The 25,580-nt window shown below is 49.7% G+C and overlaps 2 protein-coding genes across 2 annotated transcripts in view; one reads left to right on the forward strand and one right to left on the reverse strand.

The window, feature by feature from the left end:
* The window catches only part of APBA2 (amyloid beta precursor protein binding family A member 2), a 222,297-nt gene extending 213,706 nt beyond the window's left edge, over positions 1 to 8,591 (forward strand). The window contains exons 12-13 of the mRNA XM_077122377.1: positions 2,805 to 2,945; positions 7,909 to 8,591. Coding sequence (XP_076978492.1) covers positions 2,805 to 2,945; positions 7,909 to 7,980 — 213 coding nt within the window. The 3' untranslated portion in view covers positions 7,981 to 8,591. The remainder of the gene's footprint in view (positions 1 to 2,804; positions 2,946 to 7,908) is intronic.
* Positions 8,592 to 12,181: 3,590 nt separating this feature from the next.
* The window catches only part of ENTREP2 (endosomal transmembrane epsin interactor 2), a 512,187-nt gene continuing 498,788 nt past the window's right edge, over positions 12,182 to 25,580 (reverse strand). Inside the window, exons 8-11 of the mRNA XM_077122379.1 lie at positions 24,390 to 24,465; positions 16,698 to 16,868; positions 15,265 to 15,339; positions 12,182 to 14,272 (exon numbers count right to left, since the gene is read on the reverse strand). Of these exons, the coding sequence (XP_076978494.1) occupies positions 13,947 to 14,272; positions 15,265 to 15,339; positions 16,698 to 16,868; positions 24,390 to 24,465 (648 nt within the window). The 3' untranslated portion in view covers positions 12,182 to 13,946. The remainder of the gene's footprint in view (positions 14,273 to 15,264; positions 15,340 to 16,697; positions 16,869 to 24,389; positions 24,466 to 25,580) is intronic.

The following is a 25,580-nucleotide window of genomic DNA, read 5'->3' on the forward strand; positions in this document are numbered from 1 at the left end:
TGCCTGTGTGTGTGTTCACGGATGAACTGTAGAGTATATCAGTTTGGGAAATACTAGCTGCTGCAACAGGGAGACCCAAATATGGAATGGCCCAAACAGGATAGACATTTCTTTCTTCCCATTTCAAGGTAGTGGTGCCAGCTTGTTGGCAGCTCTGTCTGCCCGCAGATGTGGCTGTGCTGTCCTTAAAATGTGACTTCCAAGGTGCCCACAGTGTTTCCTTTCCAGCCAGAACAGGGAAAGAGCAGAGGCCCAGGGCCAGAAGATTCATCTCAAGCAAAGGAGAAAAGGGGTTGCATACGTCACTTGGGTCCATATCCATTGTTAGAAGTTTGGTCCCTTGTTTCTGGCTGCGAGGTGGGGCTGGGCTAGACAGCCATAGCTCAGATCCAACTCTATTATCAAGAAAGAGGAGGAGAGAGCAAATTGTGGTGGGCAGCTGTTTCTCCTGGAGTTAATAATTGTCTCACTTTTCCACTTGCTTAGTTATTTGTGCATCTGATGTTAATTTATCTCTGACTCCTCCAATGTAACTTTAAAATCTCTTGTTGGAAAGCTGATCACTCCTGTATTTCTCCTTGGAGAGTGACCTATTGAAGTCCTCTATCGTCCTGCTCCATTCTGGACTGGTTCTTCTCTAAAGGAGCCATACAGCTCCTTGCCAGATTTCCCATCAATATCCTTAGGGATTTCCCTTCAGCTCTTTCAGTGTCAGATTCCCTATTTCTGGGATTCTCAGGACATTTTTCCTGTTTCCTTCATTTTGGTGAAGCAGATCCTTCAGTAACCCCAGAAAAAATGTAAAGGAAATACATTTTTTTTAACCTTTGCATAATTGGCAATATCTTTTTGATGCCCTCATGTAATTAACACATAATTTGGTTGAGGATAGAATTCTAGGATGAAAATAACCTTCTGTCAGAATTTTGAAGGTTGTACCCACTGTCTTCTGGCATCTAGTTCTGTTAAAAGGATAGTACCTAGGGGGTGCAAGGATAATTCAGTGGTAGAATTCTCGTCTCCCATGTGGGAGACCTGGGTTCGATTCCTAGTCCATGCACTTCCCAAAACAAACACACAAACAAAAAAATTCAACAAATGGTGCTGCAATAACGGGATACTCACATGGAAAAAAAATTAAATGTCAACCCCACCATACAGCATACAAAAAACAAACACACAAAGGATAGTACCGTTTGGTTCTTGGTCAGTTATATGTAGCTCATTTGTACTTGTTAGAAGCTTTTAGGATTTCTCTCTCTCAACAGGGTCTTGAAATTTCATGGTAATGCACTTTGATGTGAGTCGTCAGTCATTCGTTGAATCGGATGCTTTCAGTCTGGAATTCATGACCTTCAAATCTGAATGGCTTGTGTAGATTATTTCTTTGAAAGTGTCTTCTCTTCCACTGAACTTAAAGAAAACTCCTGTCATATTTTCATGCCCAAGAGCTCTTTCATTTTCTTCGAAGGTTCTGTTTTGGTTTTACAAATGGAGTGTCTTTTCCTTTTCTTTCTAAACCTGTTCATTATTGTTTTTTTGAAGGTTGCTTCTGGTTCCTACTGTTTCCATTTCTTCTGTGGACTCTCTTTTGCTTTTAGTCACTTCTTTTGGCCTCTAACTTTCTTGTTAGAGGTTTTGTTTGAAATGTTTAGTGGTTCTTCACTGCCTATTCTTTTTGAAAGGGCAGCATGATTTGGATGCTCTGTGCTCATGGGAGAAACTGCCAGCTCTTGGGCTTGGCTGTAGCTAATCAGATTGAAACCCAACCATTTCAGTGGCAACCCTCAGGATTTATGGGTCTTGTCTTGGGCAAATGGGCTTCACCAAAGAAGAATATTCTTAACACCTGCGTCGGGGCTGAGCCTGCTGACCTAGAGGAAGGTCATGGATGGTTAATACCGCTCAAAAAGTAGGTTTTCATTTTGTGCTCTGTTTCTGTGCAGAACTTCATGCCTTCCTTCTGCAGTACTGAGTAGACCTAAGTCCAGCTTTTGTTCCAGTTCTCTAGGGGCTAAACTCCCATGTCCTGCAGGATGGAAGAAGAGAGGGTACCTGGCTGCCTGTCAGGGGAGGGGTTGAACTCTTCCTTACACATCCTTGCAATCAGTCTGCCCAGCTAGAGTCCCACCGTGGGGCTTTCATTCCCAAGCCTTTGGAGGGCAGAGGCCCCAGGGAGGCTTTGTGGGTGCAGCTTCCCTGCCCTCCAGGCCCTCTACTCCCCTGAGCGCCTCAAGCCAGCAGCAGGTGTCGGTCCTCCTCTCCTTGTGTCCACGAGGATGTTTATCTTCCCTAATGCCTCGATTATTTAGCGAATTCTGCAAGCTGGAAGGGGGTGGGGGTGTACACCTAGAAGCTTAATCATTATTTTCCCCAACTCTTTCTACTTGTTAGCTCCATAAAGCCTTGCCTCACCCTTCCTTTGGGAGGTGAGGACAGTTAGTGTCTTCATGTCTTTAGGGCACAGAGTGCAGCTGGCGGGGAATCATCTAGAAGGTGTGCTCCTGACTGACACCCTCTTGGGTGCCTCAACTGCACACTGTGAACAAGGACGAGAAATAGGGCACAGAGGGAACAAAGGCTCTGAGCTGGGAGGTGGGGCTGGGAGGCTCCGAAGGCCACGTCCATGGCTTTGACCCTTAAAAAACAAAGGTATTCGAAATCATCACCCCCCACCCCCTGGCCGAGCTGTCACCAAGCACTGTCCCACCTCATGATGAATTTCTCAGCCACGTCTTTGGGGCCGTTGTGTGCCAGGTGGTGCCGCGGGAGCTCTCAGGCTGACCTGCGCCATGTCTGGTTAGATTTGCAGCCTCATGAGAGGGGGCATCGCGGAGCGGGGCGGCGTCCGCGTGGGCCACCGCATCATCGAAATCAACGGGCAGAGCGTCGTGGCCACAGCCCACGAGAAGATCGTCCAAGCTCTGTCCAACTCAGTTGGAGAGGTAAGGCCTGCCGGCTCTGTCCATCCCTCTCCTGAAAGTAGAGCCTCTGTCTGGGTGGTCTCTGGGCCCAGGACTGACTTCTGTCAGCCATGGAGAGGGGAGTGAGTGCTGGGCACAGCCTTCGGCCCACCCAGGGCAGGCCCGCCCTTTGCAGGATCCTCCTGTAGCCTGTCCCCCCGAGTTCCGCTCGCTCCCCACCCTGCCGGCCCCTCCCGGGGTCCTTGGGCATCAGCTGGGCTGGCGGGGCTGGAACCCCTGCCCCGGGAGCTCCGTGACCAGACACGTAGGTGGGGGCGGCCGTGCAGTTCCCACTCTAACCGCAGCCCGTGTCTCAGCAGATGGGACTGGGGCACCGGCAGCGGCATGGAGCGCCCTTTTTGTTCCTGGAGGGGACTGTGCCAGGGTGGGGGGCTCTCCTGTACCCCTGCCACCTTCCTCCCCACTGTGCAGCTTGGCCCCTGCCCGCTTTGATGACCGGTAACTGACCTTCCTGTCCTGGTACAGACTAGTCTGGAGAAGGGTGCCAGGAGAGGGACACAGATTTCCCCAGGGAGTCCGCAGTACAGCAGGTTAAGGCTGGGTGAGAAGGGAACTGTCGGGGTGGGGGGTGATAGTGCAGCACAGGCAGGGCGCACACTCAGTTAAAGTGGGTATCTGTGAGTGTGAGAGTGAGAGTGAGTAGGGGGATGTGTCCAGGTTTTGGTGTGGATGTGTGGAAAGGAGACTGTGTATGTGAATCTCAGAGTGCAACGTGTTGTGTGAGAAGTGTATGTGTGAATGATTGTGCATGAATGTGAGGGTGTGTGTGTCATGAATGAGTATGAGAGAATGATTGTGGTGGTGTGTATGTGTGTGTGTATGAAGGGGTGTTTGTGTGTGTGAGGAAATCTGATGTGTGAAGGTGTACATGAATTGTGTCTGTGGGGGTATATGGGTGTGTGTATGTGTGGGTGTCCAAGTGAGGGTATGTGGGAATGAGTGTGTGCAGTGTGGGTATGGGTGTGTTTGAGTGTGTGTGTTTGTGTGTGCTTGAGCAGGGGTGTGAGTGCAAGTGTATGCCAGTGCTCAACATAGAACTATTGTGAGTGTGTGTAAGTGTGAGGGTGAGTTGTGGGTATATGGGATGTCTGTGAGCAGGTGTGAGGATGAGTGTGGTGTGTGTCTGAGTAAGAGTGTGAATGTGGATGTATGTGAAAAGGAATATGCGAATGTGAATATATATGAGTGTGTGTGTGTACAAGTCTGGGCCTGTGTGTATGAGTGAGTGGATCTCTATGGGTGGGGAGTATGGGTGTGCTCATGCTTGCATGTGAGTGAGCAAGAGTGTGAGAGCATGTATGAGTGCATGTGTGTGCAAAGGGTGACTGAAAAGGGCAGTCAAGTGAGTGGGCTAAGGTGGGAGAAGCGTGTGCTGGCACAGGAGGGTGGGCTGGGGCGGAGCTGGGGTGGGTGGGGAGGGGTGGTGCAGAGTTTGGGTGCTGGGCTGGAGGAGTTCCGAGCTGAGAGTGCCCTGGAGGCAGCTGGGGAGCAGGGTCGGTTTGGGAATGGTTCAGTCCAGGCAGCCTGTGGGGGTGGGAACTGGGGTCTGGCTGGGCGCGGTGGCGCAGGATGGGTACGTTTCCCAGCTCATGGGGGCATGCTCAGTGTTCTGTTGCCCTGGCAGGGCTGGGGAAGGGTCTGTATTTTCAGGGGGTGGTGGCAGCAGGTGACTTTCTTTCTGGCACAAGATGGGGCTAGGAGGTAGGTGTCACGAGTCTCCTTTGCATAAGTGGTTTCCAAGAAAGGAAAACCCCATTTCCTAAGTAGGTGCTCTGAGATGGCCGCTCCCACTGGGGCCCTGGGCCATGCCCAATGAGGAGATCAGCCAGGGGAGTCGGGCTGGGGTCAGTGACTTATGGGATGAATTGATCTTCCCGGGCGGTGGGGGTGGGGAGGGGCAGACCCGGGGTTAGAATCCTTCACACTGGCCCCAGCCCCTGACTTGGCGGGGCTGGAAGGTTAAAGCTCCTGCCCTTCCATCCTCCTAAGCACATTTGGAAAATTAGTCACTGATAAATTTTGATGAATCTTGGGCAGGGGGCAGGGGAGCTTTAGATTAAGGAATTACGGAGAATGGATCTTCTGATGGAAAAAGCATCTGTGGGGGTGATGTAAGGAGCTAAAATCTAAAATGAACCAATCAAACGGACCCTGGGGTGGGGTGGGGAGGGGCCTAAGTGACAATGTAGAAGTGAACCCACACCTGGGTGCCGAATTTGGCTCATTGCCTGTCTGCCCCCGTCAGGGGCGCCCAAGTCGGGCTTGCTGAGAAAGGGCAGACCCTGGCGGGCAGCTGCACCCCACAGCATCCTCTCCCGGGTCAGACGGGAGTCGGGGGCAGCAGATGGAGTACAGGAGGTCCTTGGGCAGGACTCCGCATTCCAGGCAGAGGCTCTCTGTTGCGGGTGGAAAGTCAGAGAACTGCAGGATCAAAGCAAAGGAGGGCCAAGGGCCCCAGGGACTGGCCCTGCACTGTCTCAGGAAGGCTGGGGACCCGCCCACCCCCAGCTCCATCATCCTCTGGGAGTCAAATGGCCCCTTGCATTCTGCACAGGCTTGAGGTCTGACTGCAGAAGTGCTAGTGAGCAGGTTAAAGTGGTTCCAGGTCTACGGGAGGGCTGCCCCCCACGGTGGTCAGGTAGGACCACCCTGCCTCCCCCACCGTCCGGGGCTCGGGTGGTTCAGGGGCACTGCGAGCTCGCCCGGCTCAGGGCCTCGGTTCTGCACCCGCTGGTCCATTCACCCCGCAGGTGTTTATTAACAGCATGAGTTCTCAGTCCTCAAGCAGCTTAATTTCTAACTGGTGAGGTAGACTGCACTCCCCACTCCCCAAAAAAAGCAAGGATAAAAATATACAAACGCTGATAAGCACTTCAAAAGGAGCAAACAAGGGGCTGGTAGAAAGAATATTGGGGAAGGGGAATGTGTTTAGGAGGTGGGGGAAAGGGCCAGTTACGCTGGGACGTAAGGGAAACAGGCAGCAAATCCTACTCCCCCACCAGCCTCTCCCGCGGTCTGTGCCCTGGCGGGAAGAGGAGAAGGAGCCGGTGAGATGGGAGCAGGTGAAACAAGGGCCCAGGGCCACCCAGAAGGCCCCAGTGAAGAGCTGGAGCTTATTTCAAGGTCATAGGAGGCCTTGGCAGAAATTCAGACAGGCATGCAGCAGGGTGTGCTTTGCATTTTAAGAGCTCTTCTGGGAGAGGGGTGGGAGTAGAGGAGGTGCAGGGATAGAGAACAGGGACCTCCGCATGGTCAGTGGTGCTGGGGACACAGGCAGGGGATAGTGGGGGAGGGCAGCCCTGAGGACGCCTCCCTCCCGGGACTGCCATCCCTCCTCCCTCCTCCCTCCCTCCGGGAGTTTTGGCTGGAGACCTGCTCTTCCCCATGCCAGCTGGGATGCCCAGGGGACCCGGGGAGTTTGGGAGCATCATGGGTCAGCAGCAGCCACCCCGACACTGGGGAGGGGTCTGGGCAGTGCCCCCAGCAACTTCTGCCAGAACCTGGGTGACCGTGTGCTCTCTGCAGCTTGTGAGTCCCAGGGCTGCTGGACCTGGGCAGGAAGCAAATTTAGTGCCTAGAAACCATCTTCATTCAGATCCCTACTGGTCTATCCTCCCTCCGTGAGAGAGTGCTCCACTTTGTGTGTGCCCTGCCCTCTCTGTCCCCACCCCCATCCTCCTTTCCCAGCCCCACTTCCCCTTTGGCTGAGGCGGGACACGAACGGGCCAGCCAGGAGGGACAGTGTTTTAGCAGTGGGAGTTCAGGTCCTTAGTCATTATCGTCTAATTAAAATCAACCACTGTGAAGGGTGGTGGCATGAAGTCCCTTCACTGATGGCCTTTTAACTGAGGGGCTCTGTCTCTTGCAGACAGTGCTTGGAGTAGAGACTTTCAGAGCAGGAGAAAAGGCAGAGCCCACCCCCATCCTTCTGTTGTACTGTCTTTACTGCTGTTGGTTTAGTGATTTCTCACCAGGAGGTGCCTTCCTCCCTTGTCTCCAAGGGATTTAGGGGTGCAAAGCGCACCCACCCCCCCACACACATACACACAACATTGGGATTCTGAAGAGCAGTTTTGGGCATTGCTTGTGCGCCCAGCCCCTTTGAAACTAGGCCCCGAGAGTCGCCTGCTAAACTCATCCTAAAGGATGGGGGCTAGAGGCACCCTGAGCCCCAGCAAGCAAATCCCCAGCCCCCAGAATACCTGCTTTTGCAGGTTCTCAGGGAATGGGGTTGTGTTCTCCTCCTCACGGAAGCAGAGCTCGCGCCTTGTGGGTTTGTGTGGGAGAACTGGGCACCTCCAGCCGTCCCTAGCCCACAGGGCAAATGGGAGCCCCAATTAAAAGTCAAATGATTTAGTCCCAAGCTGAAAGGAAAGCCAGCACTTGACAGTGTGTGAAACTCTGACAAGATGGCATGGGGAAAGCACGTCCTAACAGGCTGCAACTTCCTTAAATGCCTCCTCTGTCCCCACTGGCATGGGGAAGTCCGGCTTTTTCACTGGCTCTAAAAGTCCCATGCTTTAGGGAGAAAATGCTCAGGGGACTTTTCCCATCTGGCTGGCTAAAGATTATTTATTGCATCAGAAGGGAGGGAAGGAATAGTGGGGGGGGGGGGCGGAAATAAGGGGTAAAATAAAAAATTGGGTAGATGGAAGTACTAGTGGTCAGTGAGAGGGAGGGGTACAGGATATGGGATGTATGAGTTTTTTCCTATTTCTTTTTCTGGAGTGATGCAAATGTTCTAAAAAATTATCATGGTGATGAATACACAGCTGTGTGATGATATTGTGAGCCGTTGATTGTACACCATGTATGGAATGTATGTGTGTGAAGATTTGGCAATAAAAATATATAATAAAAAAAAAAGGGAGGGGGGTAAGAAGACTGCCTTCCCTGGGTTCAGCCACTTCTCGTCCGTTGACAGATTCACATGAAGACGATGCCGGCTGCCATGTTCAGGCTGCTGACGGGCCAGGAGACCCCGCTGTACATCTAGGCGACCCCAGCCTCGAGGAGGAGCTCGGAGCGGCCCACGAGGCCTGTGCTGGGCTTGCCCAGAGCGCAAACAGGCTGGGGGTGGGGGTGGGCCAGCCCCAGCCCCTCCAGCTGACCACAGGACATTGGCTTGCCCCATGGGGCTGCCCTCACCATCCACTTTTTTTCCTTTTTGGCCAAAAAGGGTATGTCGTTATCAAAGGAGAGTCACAGAAACGAGATCTTTCTAAAACATTCAAGCCTTTTGCCACGTTTCGGAACTGTTTTCTCATTGCAGCTGGCAAAGCGGATTTCTTTGTACCTCTGTGTGGTGTCGAGTGTGTGTGTCTTTCCTCCTTGAAGCTGTCGTGAACGTGGGTGCCTGACGGGTGCGGGATGCAGCTGGAAGAGCGACTCTGGGAAGGAGAGCGAGCTCCCCCGGGCCCCCCCCCCCCATTGGCTGGGAAGTCTGAGGTCCCACTCCCCCCAACACACACACCTGAGGGCCCCAAATGGGCTTTTTCTGTAGCCGGTCCCCAGGGTGGGGCCTGGGATTCACGTTTGGGAACATGTGAGTGATTGTATTTAGCGAGAAAGGAGACGTTCTGAGTTAAATAAAGAGGCTGGCCACGACATCCCAACTCCATATTTATTTAGATACCGTTACTGCTTTTGACTTTCGTTTCGACAAATGGTTCTCCGGACAGAGGGGTGGCAGGGTGATCCGCAGGGCCACCACGACCGCTCCTCCCAGCCCCGCCCGCCCGCTGGCGAGTCTTGTAGAGTTACCTGGGCTCACCTTTCGCCCTGCTGCCCCTCCACCTGCAGTCTTCCCCGCCAGGTGGGCGCGAGGAGCAGCGCGTGCCTCCATTTACAGTCTGTCTACACATGCCCACACACGTGCTCCCCACCCCCCCACCCCAAAACAAAATCAAAACCCACACCAGGAAACAGCAGCTCCACTGGCCACCACCGTCCCCGATGCCACGGGTGCCGGGAATCACGCGGTTGAGCGCCCTGCGGCCACCGCGCGCAGTACTACAGGGTGTGTAGATAAAGTGAAACATCGTCTAGGTCAGTCCATAGAGGTCACTGTTAACCGATGTCCTTTTGTCTGGAAGTCTCTTTTTTTTTGGCCCAGGCCTTGAAGACGACACTGTGACTTAAGAAGCCTTACCATGCAGTAACTAAAGCTTTAGGATTACTGTATTCAAGGAGTAACCTGTGTTGCATGCAGCTGACCTTAGGAAGACTTCGCAAATATCACTAATAAACCTGAAGTCATGGCGACACGCTGCTGGTGCGGCTGCTTTGTTCACTGAGGCACGGGAGCACCATGCCCCTCTGGGCCCCCACACTTTGGCCTGGGACCCTGCACTAGATCCCGTTCCATCACGGCCTAGCGCTGGGGCTGGTGAGTGCAACTCGAGGAGGTCAGAGGGTGGGGGTGGCAGAGCCCCTGTGCCTGCCCTGGGGGCTCCCCACCCACCTGTCCCAGGAGGAAGCCGAGGCTGTTGGTAAACTGCGCCAAGGACAGATGGGAGCTTAGGCTACTCCGGAGTTAAAAGCTAGACTGCCTCTGGGAGAGGTGAGTGTGCATGTGTGTCAGTGTATGTAACAGAAGGGCGCGCCTCCCTCCTAGCACCTGCTATCACCTGTAGGGGCTCCGTGGCCAGTCTGGAAATGACGGACCTGGACAGCACATCCGTCAGGTGTCTTTCTCCAGCGCCACCGTGCTCGGTGGCTCTCAGTGTCGGAGGGATGAGGTCATTCTGGACCCTGCTGAGAAGGCAGGGGCAGGTTCCAGCCACGCTAGCCAGGGGTCCCTCACTGAGTAGGGCCCGTGCCGTTGGGGCTGCTCACGAGCGGGCCACACTGCCCCACCATGTGAACTGACAGAGCACCTTGGTGGCCTGGCATCTGGGCTAGGCCACAGAGGGAGGATATTTTTCCTTATCTGGACCCCCTTATGCTCTAGTTTGACCATCTGTGGCCTCTCGGCTGCAGCCTTCCAAAGCCAACTCCAGTCCGCGCCATCCTTTTCTGAGTTTGCAGTGTAGACTCAGAGAACAAAGTGAGGAGGAAATTCAATTTTAAAGGGCAGAAGGTCCATTTTCTTTGACACTCTGAATATGTTGAGGAAGCAAAAGTAGAAAAAAAGCATTCACTTGGCTAAGAGACCAAAAAAAAAAAAAAAATGCTATCCTGTGAAGGCCCACTTGCTTGGGTAATGAAACATCACATAAAATAAAAACCAGAGGAGAAGTGCCTGAAGTCAGGAAGGTCCAGAGACACACCCCCACACCACCCCAGACAAGGTAAAAGAACAGGTGCCAGCGAGGGAGAGCCATGGCTAACAAATAACAAGGGCACAGGGGGTGGGTGGGGGGGGGTGGAGTGGGCACAAAAAGAACCCAAATTTGAGAGCTCTGAGCCATGTGCATACATTTCTCCCAGAAGCCCCTGGTGCCTGCATCCATGGCGGGCAGACAGGGCCAGCACAGGTGACCCTGCATGCATCCAGGAGCCTCTCCCCTCACTTTCACAGCCCCCGGGCCTGGCCTCCAAAATGATCATGGGAAGCAGGGGTCTGAGGCATGGAAGGTTCATGCTCTCTAGCCTGGTGCCTCAGCCCTGCCCGAGCCCTTCCTTCAGACCCCACTTGCCAGCAGCACATATATGGGCTCTGGGTTTCGTTTTGGTTCCAATTAGTCCCTGGAGACACAAAGGCCAGAAATACTTTTTATTAAAACACCGGTCATTATTAAAACACTGAGGTACATTAAATAAATACAGCCTTCAAGTGGTACAAATGGGTCTCTGGTGGCTTGAGAACAATTTCCTATCAAGTCTGCCTCCATGGCAGCATCTTGAACCAATACAGCAGAGAGAAACAATCCATCTGAAAGAAGTTGTCTGGCCCATGACTTGTTAACAAGCATTCACTTGGTATCATTGTCTTCCAGCCAAAGGAAGACCTTAAGTCCTTTGAATGATATGCACCGCCTTTCCCTCTTCCTCACTGGCCACTGGTGGAGGTCAAGCCCCCTTGGAGTAGGGGGAGCAAGCTCAGGACCCAGCAGCGGCGCTGCAGAGAGGGGGTCCTTCTGGTAGAGTTGGTTCTGCCAGGACCTGCTGATGACCAGCTAAGGCAGAGCTGGGAGAGGAAGGACTGAGATGGAGGGGAAAGCAGAGCGTCACCCCCAAACCAGCCATGGATAGGCCTGTTTCAGATAACAAAAGAGCAGGAGCCAGAAAAACTCCAGGGTGGAAAAGGTGTGCCACAGGATGGTGGGGGAGGAAGTCAGTTTTTGCCCTGGCCAGGGACCCTGGGTGCTCGCTGCTGGGATGCCATGGAGCCAATGTGGGTGGTGGTGGTGGGGTGCACCAAGGCTAGAGAATCAAGTCACTCACCTGTTTCCCAGTGGCCACTGCATGCACCCTTCTGTCCTGGAGACCTTTCTTGAACCTGGGGCCCTTGTGGAGTCACCCAGGGCCCAGCCAGGCTGCCTTCCCTGAACCCACCACTGACTGCCCTGCCAGCCTTGTTCTAAGAGGAAGGTGACCATGTCGCCGCCCATACATAGATATAGGATGGGGACTTTCCTCATCCACAAAACAAGAGTTGCTATAGAGCAAGCACAGATGAGTATGAGAGGGTTGTGTGAACAGCAAAGCACTTCCAAAGTAAGGGGCTAGAGGCTTCCTGGACAGAGCTTTCGAGGGGAGGTACAGCCTGGGACATGGACCCCAAACTTCAGAAAAGACACACTGCCTGCTACAGATAGCAGAAGGGAAGGGAATAGGGGAACAGGCTGGGTGGCCCAAGGTCCCTCACCCTGGCTACAAGTGAAACACACAAATGCCCCAGCTCCCCACTGCCCCTTAAAGACAGAGTTGATGGGTGGGGGTGGGCGAGGGGATCCTGACCACACTTGAATTGCAACCAGGTCTGAGAACTCAGGTTCAGCCCACTCAGGGCTCAGCCCAGGACCCCTGCAGGTAGCCGAGCTTGCCCCAGAGACCCTGGCAGTGACCTTGGGTCAGAGGTCAGGGACTCGGGACAGTGAAGGCTTTGCTTGACGGCTTGGGGGTAAGCCACTCTGAAAAACCATCAATTAACTTTACCTGCAAACCAACTTGCTTTTTGGGACTTCAAAAGCTCTCACTTGAGAAAAATTAGAGAACTGATTTCCTTTTTTTATGGTCTGAATAAAGTGCTGGTAAATTCATCTCTAGTCTGTCTTTCATGGGAAAGTCATGGTTTTCATCAAAATGCCTTATTTATACTTTCCTGCTCTCTAACCTCTAGGAGGCAATGTCCAATAATATTTGTAAAGCAGTGAAAGTGCTCGCAGCTGGGGCTCTCTGCTGGCCCCACACCTGGGTTCTCCCAGGGAGGGAGGGGGGCTCCATGCACCTGGCTGGAAAACGCTCCTGCCTGTCCCTTCCCAGTGTCTAGCCCCATGGAAGCTCAACCCAGGCCATTAAAGTGGGGTGGGGCTGGGGGTGTGTAGCACAGGCTGAGTACAGCAAAGGGGAGAGTACATCCCGACCCCTGCATTTGTCTCGTCTGCCCCCCATCCCAACCCCCAGCACTGGACTCCCCTTGCCAAGCCTGTGAGCTCTAGGATTACACTCCAAGGGTCAATGCAGGAGCCACCAGCCACGAGTGACTATTTTAATTGAAGTTCAATAAATTGGAGATGCAGTTCCTTTGTCTTGCTAGCCCTCAGGTTCCCAAGGGCCCCCAGGTTGAGGACTCAACAACCCCAGGTGCCAGTTTTGGGTGGTGCAGATCCAGGCATTTCCATCACTGCAGAAAGTTCTGGAGTACAGCGCTGTTGCAAGGGCCCTTGGGAAGCACTCCTGTGGATGTTGCTGGAATACACCATGGAGGGAGGTGGGAAGGAGGGAGTGGCAAGAAAACCAGGTGCCCAAGCTGTCCTCTCAGAGAAGGCTGAGAAGGTCCTGCTTCTGTATAAATCACCATAAAGTAGATACCCCTACAATCTACATCCTCCAACACAGAGGTGTTTGTGGCTGGCCTGGATGGGAATGAACCATTGTGGGACATCAGAGACCTGGTTTATCAGTGGTACACACATCTTGGGAAGACAGTCTCTTTCCTCCCAAACCTCTACCCACTGAGGCTAAAGGGTCCTGGCCAAACTCAAAGGAAAATGCACCTAAGGAATGGCTCAGCACAGGTGCTCATTATTATGGAACAAGAAACAACTCACATGTCTCTGTTCCCTCCTTGAGCCAGCTAAAGAGTGAAAGTGGAAAGAGGGAACCCAGAGAGAAAGTCGGGGACGGATTGGAAGAAGGGCTGACGGGCGGGTAGCCTGGATGGTGTTGGGTCCATCACAGACCCTTGCAGCTCCATCTGCTTCCCAGGAGCAGCCATCTCTTGTATCTTTATTTTCACAACAGTCCTGGGGCCCTGAGGGCAAAAAGTTGGGTTCCAGCTGTCATCTCTGACTAAATGACCCATTTTCTTTAAAGCTTGGATATGATCAAGGTTTGATTAGTGAGTGATAGAAGCCACATGGGAACATGGTCTCATAACTTCATGTCATCCTCGATCCATGGCATGGGGAATTAAATTGGGGGCAGGGAGAATCCTGCACTTGATGACCCTCACTTTGAAGATACTTTGTGTCTTTGAGTGACAGGAGCGCCATCTGCCGCTGCACTCTGGTTTGTTCAGGGTGGTCCAGGCCCCATAAATCCAGGGAGCTCACGATGGGCCCCAGGGAGTACATTTTCTGTATGACCAGAATAGGCAGGAAATGTGATCCCAAGACAACAGATTGAGGGAGGTGGAGCTCCTTGCCCAAGCCACCCCGTGGTCCTCACGGGGTCCCCATCATCGTCTGCTGCCCAGTGAGGGCTCGGGGCTGCACTCTCGCAGCGCGGTGACTTCTGGCAGGAACACTCCGGGGCACTGGGCCCGTCCTTGTGTCTGTCCAGCCCTGGGGTCCTTCAGACCTGGTCTAAGACGCTGGCACAGAGGAGGGCGTCCTCCACCGCGTGCTCCTCGGAGGGGACTGCCGAGCACACAGAGCTGACCACGTGCTGCCCCTGGGCAGGGGGCACACAGTGCGCGTGTTCCAGAAGCTTCGCCACCAGCACCCTGGTGTCCGTGTCGGCCTTACTGTCCACCCAAGAGTGCGGCCGCTCCTTTGACGTGGTCTGTGAGGCATCTGGCTTCAGCGGCTGAGCAACTTTCCAGGCGTCTCTTTGTTCTCCAGGTGGTGACAAGTGGGGCAGATGTGCAGAGGACGCCACAACGGAGCGAGACATGGGAACTAAAAAACGAAGGGAAAACAAGTCATTTTGAAAGCAAACCCAATCCAAACAACAGCAAAGGCGGCTGTTCAATTGCATACGAAGCAAATAAAAGCATGCTCAGCACCAGCTTTCTTCTCCGGGTCCCAGCTTCCTGGGCACTGGGACACTGGGCACTGTCTCCAGAGCACCTGGCTCCCCTCAGCCCTGTGCTTCACTGGCGTTCCCCGAGAGGGGCTGCAGCCTCTTGGAGCTCAACGACTGGGGGAGGGACGCCCAAAGGAAAAACCAGCCAGTGAGAGGGCAGCCATGCGCAGGGACAGGCCCCCTTCTGTTCCCCTTGCTTCAATCCCCAAGCTAACAGGTCTTCTGTGGCATCTAGAGACAGACCTGCCTTCAGAACAGAGCCAGGTGGGACTAGAGGGGCCACAGGAGCCCACTCTAGCCTCCTTCTCTTGGTTCCCCTCTGCTGTCCCAGCTCCCAGGCAGCCAAGCCCTCTGGCCCCCGGGTTAGGGACAGGGCACCAGATCCCCAGGAGTGCCGAGAACCGCGCTGGGTGGTCCTTGGTCTGCTTGCATTTCAGAAGAAGCCAGTCTGAGGGAGGCAGACGTGATTTAGGCCTAGATAAGTTTAGACTAACACAAAGTAAACCTTTCTTGGGTGGCTTGGGGTAATTTGGGGTGGCAGTGAGCCAGCCTGGCAATTAAACATGAGACATCATAAAACTCAACCAAACAAACAAAAAACTCACATGTGAGGGCAATTTCCTTCCAAAATAGAATCTCAGAGATGAAGTGAGATGAGCAGCTGTCTGCACATTAAGTTATAGCGTCTAATACAATTTCACCAAGAAAGGAGGTAAGGGAAAGCACCGGGTCAGAGAACTCGTGTTACTGGGTAACGAGCTGAAGAGCTGGATTTACAGGCAGTGCAGTCCGGGGCCCACCTGCCATTCCCTGCCTATTTCTCAGCATGTGTGGGCACAGAGCATTTGGACAATGAGCATCTCACCAGTCACTAGAGCCGCCCGCGACATTCCTGCTTCCAGATCTTGACTGCCTGAAGGTGTGTGTGAAATGGCATCACCTTAACCAGAAAGAGGATGCAGTTAACACATTAAAGGGGGAAGAATTATTAAGGAAACTAAGATAATGCTGTAGTATCTTAGATGCCAGGTCAGCAGAGCTTCAGCCAAGCTGGGCACAGTGGCAAGGAAGCCTCGGTGGCTCGCATCTGGCATTGGCCACAGTGGGATCACCAGTAACCTGCCTGTCATTCCCAGCAGGGCAGCCTGACAGCTGCTGCAAACAGAACCAAGAATGCACTCATCCAGGGGCGAGTTTCTCAGGGACCTTGGAGGACCTTGAATGCCAGGAAGGAACCATGCCAACATTTGCTAGCGTCCCCTTTCAACGAGTGACTGGGCCATCTCTTCCCTTCATATCCATCCCTAAAATGTCCTGGTCTACAGAGCATGAGTGTCACTTCACGGGGACATGCCAAAGGGGTCCCAGAGCAGACCCCTGAGCATCTCCTATCCCCAGGGTCCCCCCCAAACCTTGACGCATGAGCAGAAACAAGGAGAACCTTGCGTTTGCCCTGACAGGGCGGAGTGAAGATGCAAACCTCTGAATAAACCTGCTGATGTGGATGTTTTCAAGGGAAGATGGGGAATGCACTTTCTGCATGTGAGCTGGCAACTGAATGTAGGAGGGAAGCAGGGAATGCTAGCCCAGGTGCATGCAGATGCAAAACCTGACAATCATGTTTCTGGCAGGAGGACTTTGTCAGGCAGCAGACTATTGTGGGTTCCTAGTTCCTTCCAGGGATTCAACTTGCCCAGGGCACAGTCCGGGGCTCTTTTATTAAGGGTTCGGCTGACATCATTCCAGAGGCACCCATAGGCCCTCTCCAAGGTTTCTTCACTTCTAGTTTCCCAAGAAGCCCCTTGTGATAGCATCATGGTCAAAAGGCCCTCCCATCTTTATAAGCAGAAATTTTGCCCCACTCCCACCCCCAACCCCCACATCTAAAATTAGCATCACAGGGCAGGGATGTAGATTCTCGAATTTGAGGGTGCACAAGACTCCCCTGGGGCTTTGTAAAGCTTTGTGAAGTTTGGATTCCTGGGCCCTGTGCATGGTTGGGGTTTGGGGCTGGTTGACCGGCGTGGAGGGCTGGGGGAGTGGGGTGGGTGAGCCAGGGCAGCCCCTTTCCCCAGCCCAAGTGGGGGTGCAAGCCTGAGAGGCCTGGCAGTGCCTCTGAGGGGGATACCAGGCCACCCATCACCCCGGGGCCCAGGCATCTCAGACCTCAAGACCAGTCCCCCCCCCCCCATCTGGTCCCTGGGCAGGGCTCCACTCAGAGGACACCAAGACAAAGTGCAATATGGAGGGTGGGACTGGAGCCACCCTGGGGACCCGAGTGAGCTGTCCCTGACATACCTGTTGGGTGGGACGCACACGAGGTAGGGTCGCTGGCAGAACGGGCCACATGCCCAGAGCGGCGGGGTGGGTGGGGGGTGGGCGGAGCGCCGTGGCTTTCTGGGGAGGAGTGGCTTGGGCCAGGCACAGGGGTGCCCTCAGGTGCCCGGAGGCACATGCTGTCCGCTGACTCTGCAAGGCAAAGTGGGCACCAGATTAGGGGCTGGCCCCCATCCCCTGGCACCAAAGGCTGATCACAGATACCAGACATGGTGTTCTCTTTACAGATGCCTTCTAGGGCTTAGAAGGCGCACCGCATCCCCCAGGCAGGCCATTCCTTCCCAGCACTGGAGGTACCATGGGGTCACAGGGATGCTTGATGAGCGAGCAGGGAGCTCCCAGCCAGGGCCTGTGAGGCCTGAGAATCTGTCCAACCCCCCCAGGAGCAGGGGAGACCCCAGGCCTGGAGTCAGACCAGCTGGGATAAACCCAGCCAAGACAATGCCTGCCTTGGTTCTCAAAGTGTGGCCCATGGATCAGCAGCATCAACATGACTTTGGAAGCCTCTGCATGACCTGAGAATGCCTTAGCAGTGCAAATTCCTGACCTGACCCCAGACCCACTGACTTAGAAACAGAAGTGGTGGATCCCAGCACTCCGTTCTGTCCACCTTCCAGGGGATGCCGAGGCACCTTAGAATTTTAGAACTGCAGCTCTGGATCAAGGTTGTGGGACTGGTCTGGCGATAACCCAAGTGTGAGGCCCCGACAGGGTATATGGCACCCAGACTGAACCCCAGATAGATGGATATGGGATCTGCATGTACATTAAAGCTTGGGAGGCATTGCTTCTGCACTTTTCCCCACATTATCACATACCTCTGAGATTCCTGCCCAGAGGCTGGTTACCCCTTGGGGCAGATACTGCAAGGCTCAGGAGAGGCTTTGGGGTCTGTGGGTCCTGATCAGGAACCTGGGGGAGGCCCAGGCCAGGAGAAGCATGTTACAGCTTGTTGTTCTGTTTCCACCTGTTCCAAACCCCTCCTGCATCTGGGCGCTTGCCCAGACTGCTTGAGCCAGTGCTAACTAAGGGCTGCACTGGTGACAGCCTACCTGGTCCTCACCGTCCACCTGTGTGGCTTATAGAGAGTAAGGAAAGAGGGCCACAAAGCCAGTAAGTGGTGGAGCTGGTTGGAAGCATCCCGATTCTAGACCCTGCTTGTTTGACCTCCCTCTGCACTGTCCATCACTGCCCCCCCAATAAGCATTTTTGGGACAATCTGCAATCCATTTGGAAAAATAGAAAGAGGAATAGCACTTCATACATCATATACTCCTTAAAAAACTTCTTCAGGAAGATTAATCCTTTCCTTTTATAAAGATTCCTTAAGAATATACAAAAATCTATGAGAATTACGACTTTGGAGAGGGGAAAGGAGGCTTCATGGGCATGAAAGAAATTGATAAAGCTAATGGCACATAAAATATAAACTTGTGAACTGCAAAAGGCATCTTAACAAAGGAAGGAATATAAGACAAACTCAAAAATCCTCAGCAAAATACTTGCAAATCAAATCCAGCAGCATATTAAAAGAATTATACACAGCGACCAAGTGGGTTTTATCCTAGGCATGTAAGGTTGGTTCAACATAAAAAAATCAGTTAATGTAATACACTACATCACCAAATTGAAAGCGAAAATACACATGATCATCTCGATTGACACAGAGAAAGGCATTTGACAAGATCACGCACTCCTTCTTGATAAAAACACTTTGAAAAATAGGAATAGGAGGAAACTTCCTCAACATGATAAAGAGAATACATGAAAAACCCACAGCTAACATCATTGGCAACAGTGAAAGACTGAAACTTTCCTTCTAAATCTGGAACAAGATAAAGATGCTGTCAGTGTCATTCAGCATTGTGTTGAAAGTTCTAGGTAGAGTAATTAGGTAAGAAAATGAAATAAAAGTCATCCATTTTAGAAAGGAAAAAGTAAAACTCTCACTATGTGTAGATGACATGATCCTATATACTGAAAGTCCAAAAAAATCTATGACAAAGCTATTAGAGCTAATAAATGAGTTCAGCAAAGTGGTGGAATACAAACAAGGTAACAGACAAAAACCAGTAGTATTTCCAAACATTAGTAATGAGAAATCTGAGGTGAAAATAAAGAAAAAAAATTCCATTTACAATAGCAACTCAAAGAATCTAATATCTAGGGAAAAAATAATCAGGGATGTAAAGGACTTGTACAGAGAAAACCACCAAACATTGCTAGAAGAAATAAAAAAGACCTAAATTAATTGGAAGGACATTACATGTTCATGGATTAGAAGATTAAATATAATTAAGATGTCAATTCTACCCAAATTGATCTACAGATTCCATACAATCCCAATAAAAATTCTAATAGCCAATTTTCTAGAAATAGAAAAACCAATTACCAAATTTATTTGGATGACTAAAAGTCACTGAATAGCCTAAAACATCTTGAAAAAGATCGAAGTGGGAAGACTCACACTTCCTGACTTTAAAGCATATTACAAAGCAACACTGGTCAAAACAGCATGGTACTGCCATAAAGATAGACATATTGACCAGTGGAATCTAACTGAGAGTTCAGAAATAGACCCTTACATTTATGGCCAAATAATTTTTGACAAGACTGCCAAGACCATGCAACTGGGACAGAATAATCTCTTCAACAAATGGTGCTGGGAGAACTAGATATCCACACACAAAAGAGAGAAAGAAAATCCTTATCTCACACTTCATACAAAAATTAGCTCAAAATAGGGGGTGCAAAGGTAGCTCAGTGGTAAAATTCTTGCCTGCCATTCAGGAGATCCAGGTTCAATTCCTGGTACATGCACTTCCCCAAACAAACAAACAAAAATTCAACAAATGCTGTTGCAATAACGGGATATTCTCATGGAAAAACAACAAAATGTGACCCCACCATACAGCATACAAAAAAAAATTAGCTCAAAATGGACCAAAGTCCCAAATATAAGAACCAGGACAATAAAACTCCTAGAAGGAAATGTAGAGAATCATCTTCTACATCTTGTGGTCAGAGGTGTTTTAAAAGACCATACACCCAAAGCACAAGCAATGAAAGAAAAAAAAGATAAATGGGACCACTTCAAAGTTATAACAATTTTTGTACTTTAAAGGACTTTATCAAGAAAGTGAAAAGGAAACCTACTCAATGGATGAAAACATTTGGAAACCGCACATAAGGGTTTAATGTTCAGAATATAAAAAGAAATCCAAGAACTCAATAATAAAAGATAAACAACCGAGTTTTAAAATGGGCAAAAGACTTGAATAGGCATCTTTTCAAAGACAAACTATAAATGGCTAAAAAGCACATGAAAAGATGCTCAAAATCACTAGCTATCAGGGAAATGCAAATCAAAACCACAACGAGATATCATTTCATACCCACTAGAATGACCGCTATTGAAAAACAGAACTCTACAAATGTTGGAGAGGATGTAGAGAAAAAAGAACACTCGTTCTGCTGGTGGGAATGTAAAACAATGCAGTCACTGTAGAAGACAGTTTGGCAACTCCTCAGGAAGCTAAGTATAGAACTGCAATGATCTGGCAACCCCACTAATAAGTATATATATCCAGAAAAACTGAAAGCAGGGACTCAAACAGACATTTGCACACCGATATTCATAGTGGCATTATTCACAATTGCCAAAAGATGGAAGCAACCCAAGTGTCTATCAACCAATGAATGGATAAACAAAATGTGGTATTTACATACAATGGAATATTGTTAAGCTATAAGAAGGAGAGAAGTCCTGATGCATGTGACATGGATGAATCTTGAGGAAAATATACAGACTGAAATAAGCCAGACACAAAAGGACAAATATTGTTATGATCTCACTGATATGAACTAATCAAAATAAGCAAACGCATAGCATTAGAATCTAGAATATTGTTTACCTGGGCATAGAATGGGGGAAGAGAATGGATAGCTGATGCTTAATTAGTACAGAATTTCTATTTAGCTTGATTGTAAATATTGGAAATGGATGGTGTTGATGGTCGTGCATTATTGTGAGTGTTAACAGCAATGAATTATGCTTCTGAGTATGGCTGAAAGGGGAAGTTTTGGGTCATGTATGTTATAGAAGGAAAAGTTAGGAGATAAAATATGGGACTCTATAACACAGTGAACCCTGTTGTGGATGATGGACTGTGGTTAATAGTACAAATATAAGAATGTTCTTCCACCATTATAACAGATGTACAGCATTATTACAAGGTGTTAATAATAGGGTCGTATATGGGGGAAATACACCTAATGTAATACAGGAATACTGTTAACAGTAATATTTTCATATTCTTCAATTATAAGGTTCCACACTAATGCAAAGCATCAATGATGGAGGATATTTGGGAATGCTGTATTTTTTTTACATGACTTTTCTGTAAACCTACAACTTCTCTAATTAAAAAAAACTAATTTTTTTAAAAGAATAAAGGGCCAACTGAAAAAGCATACCAGCACTAATATGAAGTGTCACTTTTATACGTTATCTCATATACATATTTAACAAATTTGTTTTTCTTATAAATCTATGAGAGGATAAACACTGTAAGAGAAAATAATAGACCCCAAACTGATCTATCAATGGACAATACACGTGTAAACTCAATACAGTGTGTATGTGTATGTGTGTATCACATCCACCTATAGGAGTGCTGTTGGGTAGGTAAACCAGTAATAAAAATTCTACAGAATTCAATTTGGCCAATATACCAAAATTTAAAATATGCGTTTCCTTTAATTCGGAGATTTCACTTCTAGGAACTGATTCTAAGGAAATGATTGAACAAGTGCTCAAAGATGAATGCAAAATGTAGAAATGATTACGACACTTTCCTGTATCAGAAAATTATAAACCTAGGAGCTGTAATTATTAAGTGTATCAAAGGCTTATTGAAATTATCCCCTAGTATATTTCACAGCAGTATATTAAGTTCTTTTTTAATAATATCAATTCCTGCTGATTCCACTTGACCCCAGTTCTCTCTTAATGTCCACGATAATCCAATGGCTGAGTTTCTCAGGGAAATGGAGTCACGGAGAGTCAAATGTGAGTTAGCTTAAAATATATATAACTAAATGAAACCTATAGCATTAGTATAACATTATGGGAAAACCTTGTGGCCCAAGACAAGTAACTCTTATTTTTGCATAACCTTACGACAGTTGGTTGTGCCTGTTTTCACAGTAGTCATAATTCTAATAGACTTCCAATTTTTCACCTAAAAGATCACAAGCATTTTTCCTAATTAATATATAACAATGTATTCAACATATGTCACACATTTTCCTTGAATCTTATTAATGGATTCATTATTCCCCCAAGATCTCAAAAACACTAAAGTTACCATTTTCAGGTGTGGTTTGCTTCTTTTGTTTTACTCCTCTAGGGCAGTTTCAGAAGTGAGCTCATCGCATCTAACCGCATAAACATTTTTATAGCTCTTTATTCAAAATGCTTTCCCAAAAGGAGTGAGCTGATTTACAAGCTGCTGGTCAGGACTGAGGATAGCTGCTTCCCTATGGTCTTGTCAGCAGCCAAGTTTTCATCACTCTTTTGCTATTTTAGTACATAAAATGCAAAGCCAGAACCCAACAAACAAAAAACAAAACCTTCTAGAACAAGTGAGTTCAGCAAGGTTACAGCATACAAAATCAACACACAAGAATTAATTATATTTCTATCACATAATCCAGCACTTACACTAACAATGACCGTACAGAGACCAAAATTAAAAACACAGTATCATTTATCATCATTCCAAAGAAAATGTCATATGTAGACATGTATAAGTGGCATCATTAGCAGGGGAAAGAATAAAAAACCAACCAAGAAAGCATACTAAATACGAAGGTGTGTTATTCTTATACATTATCTCATACATATATTTAACACATGTGCTTTTGTTAAAATATGTAAAAAAAAAAACTGTTATGTTGAAAATTATAAAATGCTAATTAAAGAAATCAAGGAAGACCCCAATAAACGGAGAGACATACCATGTCCATGGATTGGGAGACACAAACACAGTAAAAGATGTAATCCCTGCCCAAATTGATGTCTAGATTTCATGACATCCCTATCAAAATCCTAGTAAGGATTTCTTTTTTTTTTTTTTTTGTAGACACAGAGAAACTAGCTCTTTATATAGAAAAGCACAACCCCTGTAATAGTTCAAACAATCTTGACAAAGAAGAATAAAGAAGGAATCACTGTACATGATTGTAAAGCTTACTGTATAGTTATACTAATCAAGACAGTGTAGTACTGTTCCAAGGAGAGACCCGTCAATCAAGGGGAACACACCTAACTTATTTTTGATGAAAGTACAAAATCAACAAATGGTCCAGAGCAGCTGGATATCCACAGGTAAAGAAAAATGAACCTCAACCTCACCACATCCGCTATTCAGACACTAACAGGTAGAAGGCTTTTTTTTTGTCCCTTGACCTAAACTATCCCATGAGCCTCTGCCCAGAGCTTCTGGGTATACTCCTGGCACCTGGCCGTGGATCTGGGTGTTGGAAGCTGCCCTGAACTTCAGAGTCAACTAGAGAGTCAACCAGACAGATCCAGCCCCACTGAACCCCTGGCAAGGAACACCCCAGACTCCTCCATGCAACTCCAGTTGTGCTGAGATGACAAACAGGGATGCATCCTATAGCCACCTTCTGAGCCCTGTTTTCCTCAAGAACATGTGATGTGTAGGAACCATGAGGCTGGAATAAGGTGGGCCCAGCTGCAGGCCCCTCAACCCAAACCCCAGAATGCCAGGGGCCAGTGTGCATCACACTGTGGTGGAGGGACTGGGATTCACCAAGCTGGGGGCATCCCCTGAGACATCATCAGGTATGACTTCCTGGACCCAGCTACTGATGAGCGATCACCTGCTAGAGTGGGTACCCAGAAGGATGGCCCCTTCTTACTTCCCTTAATTGTTCACTAAGAATTGGGGACAGGGCCTGCAGTGAGCTCTGGAAATATACTCGAGCCCCTTCCTGGAACCCTTGGTTGTCCAATGAGCTATATGAATAAGCCTGGGGACCTCAAGAAAGGGGCTCTAAGAAAGTGCTCAGCCCTTCCCGTTTGCTTTCTCTGTTTTCCTGTCACCTCAGATGACCTCCCATGCTCTGTGAGTCAGTGACTGGAACGGGGATCTGATATGTCACATTTGTCCTTCAATGCCCTTTGCAGGCAGAATCCTGAATTGCTCCTAGTCCAGGCTCCAACCTCCTTGTGACAGAAGCTACATGACAGTAACCCAGCACTGTGTTCTGGAAGTGGTTGGTCCTGTAGCCTCACAACCCCAGATGAACAAGAATCTTCCTTCCAATTCATGCCCCTCAAGTGAGAGAGAGCACTGGGGGGAGAGGGGACAAAGCACATCCTCGCTCCCCAGGAAAGTTGAGGTCTCCCAGGTGAATGGACTTATTGATGCAGGCAAAGAAACATGGAGTCTTTACATAGTACTTGAAAGGGAAAGGCTGTAGCAATATACATCCCCTTAAAATATAAGGAATAGTAGGAGGGAGGGTGAAGAGTGGGGGTAGAAGAAAAGAAGAGGAGGAGGAAGAAACACCACTTGACAAACAGAGGTTTATCATTCCAAGTCTGGAAAGGGGTGAGATTACCTTGTGAGCCGAAGCCGGCTGTGGCGTGTGGGTCCTCGGAGCTAGACTCGGTCACCTGCTGATCTAGACTCGTGACCTACAGCAAGAAACAGAAAGCAGCCAGGTGGGGCTTCCATGGGCCCGGGGTCACCTGCTGTCTGGAGGAAGCACAAGACAATGGCCTCCAGGCATAAAGGTTAACTTTGAACTTGACTTTCAGTAAGAACTATGGTGAGACACATGCTGCCATTTCCACCATCTCCCCTAATGTTTGGGTGGGTCGTGGTGAGGGTTGGAGGCATGCTTGCCAAGCCCACAGCTCACTGCTCTGAACCTTCACCATCAGGGTGCCCCCCTCACTCCCTGAGAGCCCTCAGGGCCACGGAACCACCCAGAGGCCACCTTCTCACCTTGACCCCACTAATCACCTTCTACTTGTGGGCACTGGGAGGAACCAGGGTCATGGCACCCAGGCAGGATAGCCTCTGCCCTCACTCCCTACCACCTTCTATGGTTCACTTTCTCTCTTTCCAGCTCCCAGGCCAAGAAGAATAAGGTCACAGGGGGATAAAGGCATAAGACCCACTCTTCTTTTGTGACAGCACAGTCTGGATGCAGAATGGGCATTTAATAAATGGTTTTCTCCTGGAGGAGCTCCTAAACTCCTCCCAAGCTTGCAATCACACTCTCTTTCACTTTGTTTTTTTTTAAACAGATGCCCCCATGGCATCCTCCCACCCTGAGCTCAGGCCCAGGGTCAGATGCCCATGGGGCAGTATGCCAGCATGAACAAGGGTCTCTGGGCCTCAAGCACACTATTTGAGGTTGCACACAAACACCCATCTTGGTGGGACAGGCAGCTGAAGCTTGCAGCACTTTTGGCTGTCAACATGCTTTTGCAGTTTTCTTCTTGCACTGACTGATGTTCTGCCCAGAGACTGCCAGGGAGGAGGGGGAAGCCAGCCTCCCTCGTCCCTGCATTTGCTCTGCCCCTGCTTGGCTCCTCAGGGGTGCCCTTGGCAGGCTCAGGGGCCCCTATCTCGCCGTTTTGGGGCATAATGGCCATGCACAAAGACCGGGGGCCTGCAGGAGATGAACTCTATCTCCACGGCGTGCGCCTGCTCCCACGTGCCCCTATGATATTTCGAAAAAAACAATTTCCAAGTCTTTGTGCTATTTCAGAATTGCTTTGTGGACACGCTTCCAAATAAT

This window comes from Tamandua tetradactyla, chromosome 12 (assembly GCF_023851605.1).
Source record: "Tamandua tetradactyla isolate mTamTet1 chromosome 12, mTamTet1.pri, whole genome shotgun sequence".
NCBI classification, from domain to species: Eukaryota; Metazoa; Chordata; class Mammalia; order Pilosa; family Myrmecophagidae; genus Tamandua; species Tamandua tetradactyla.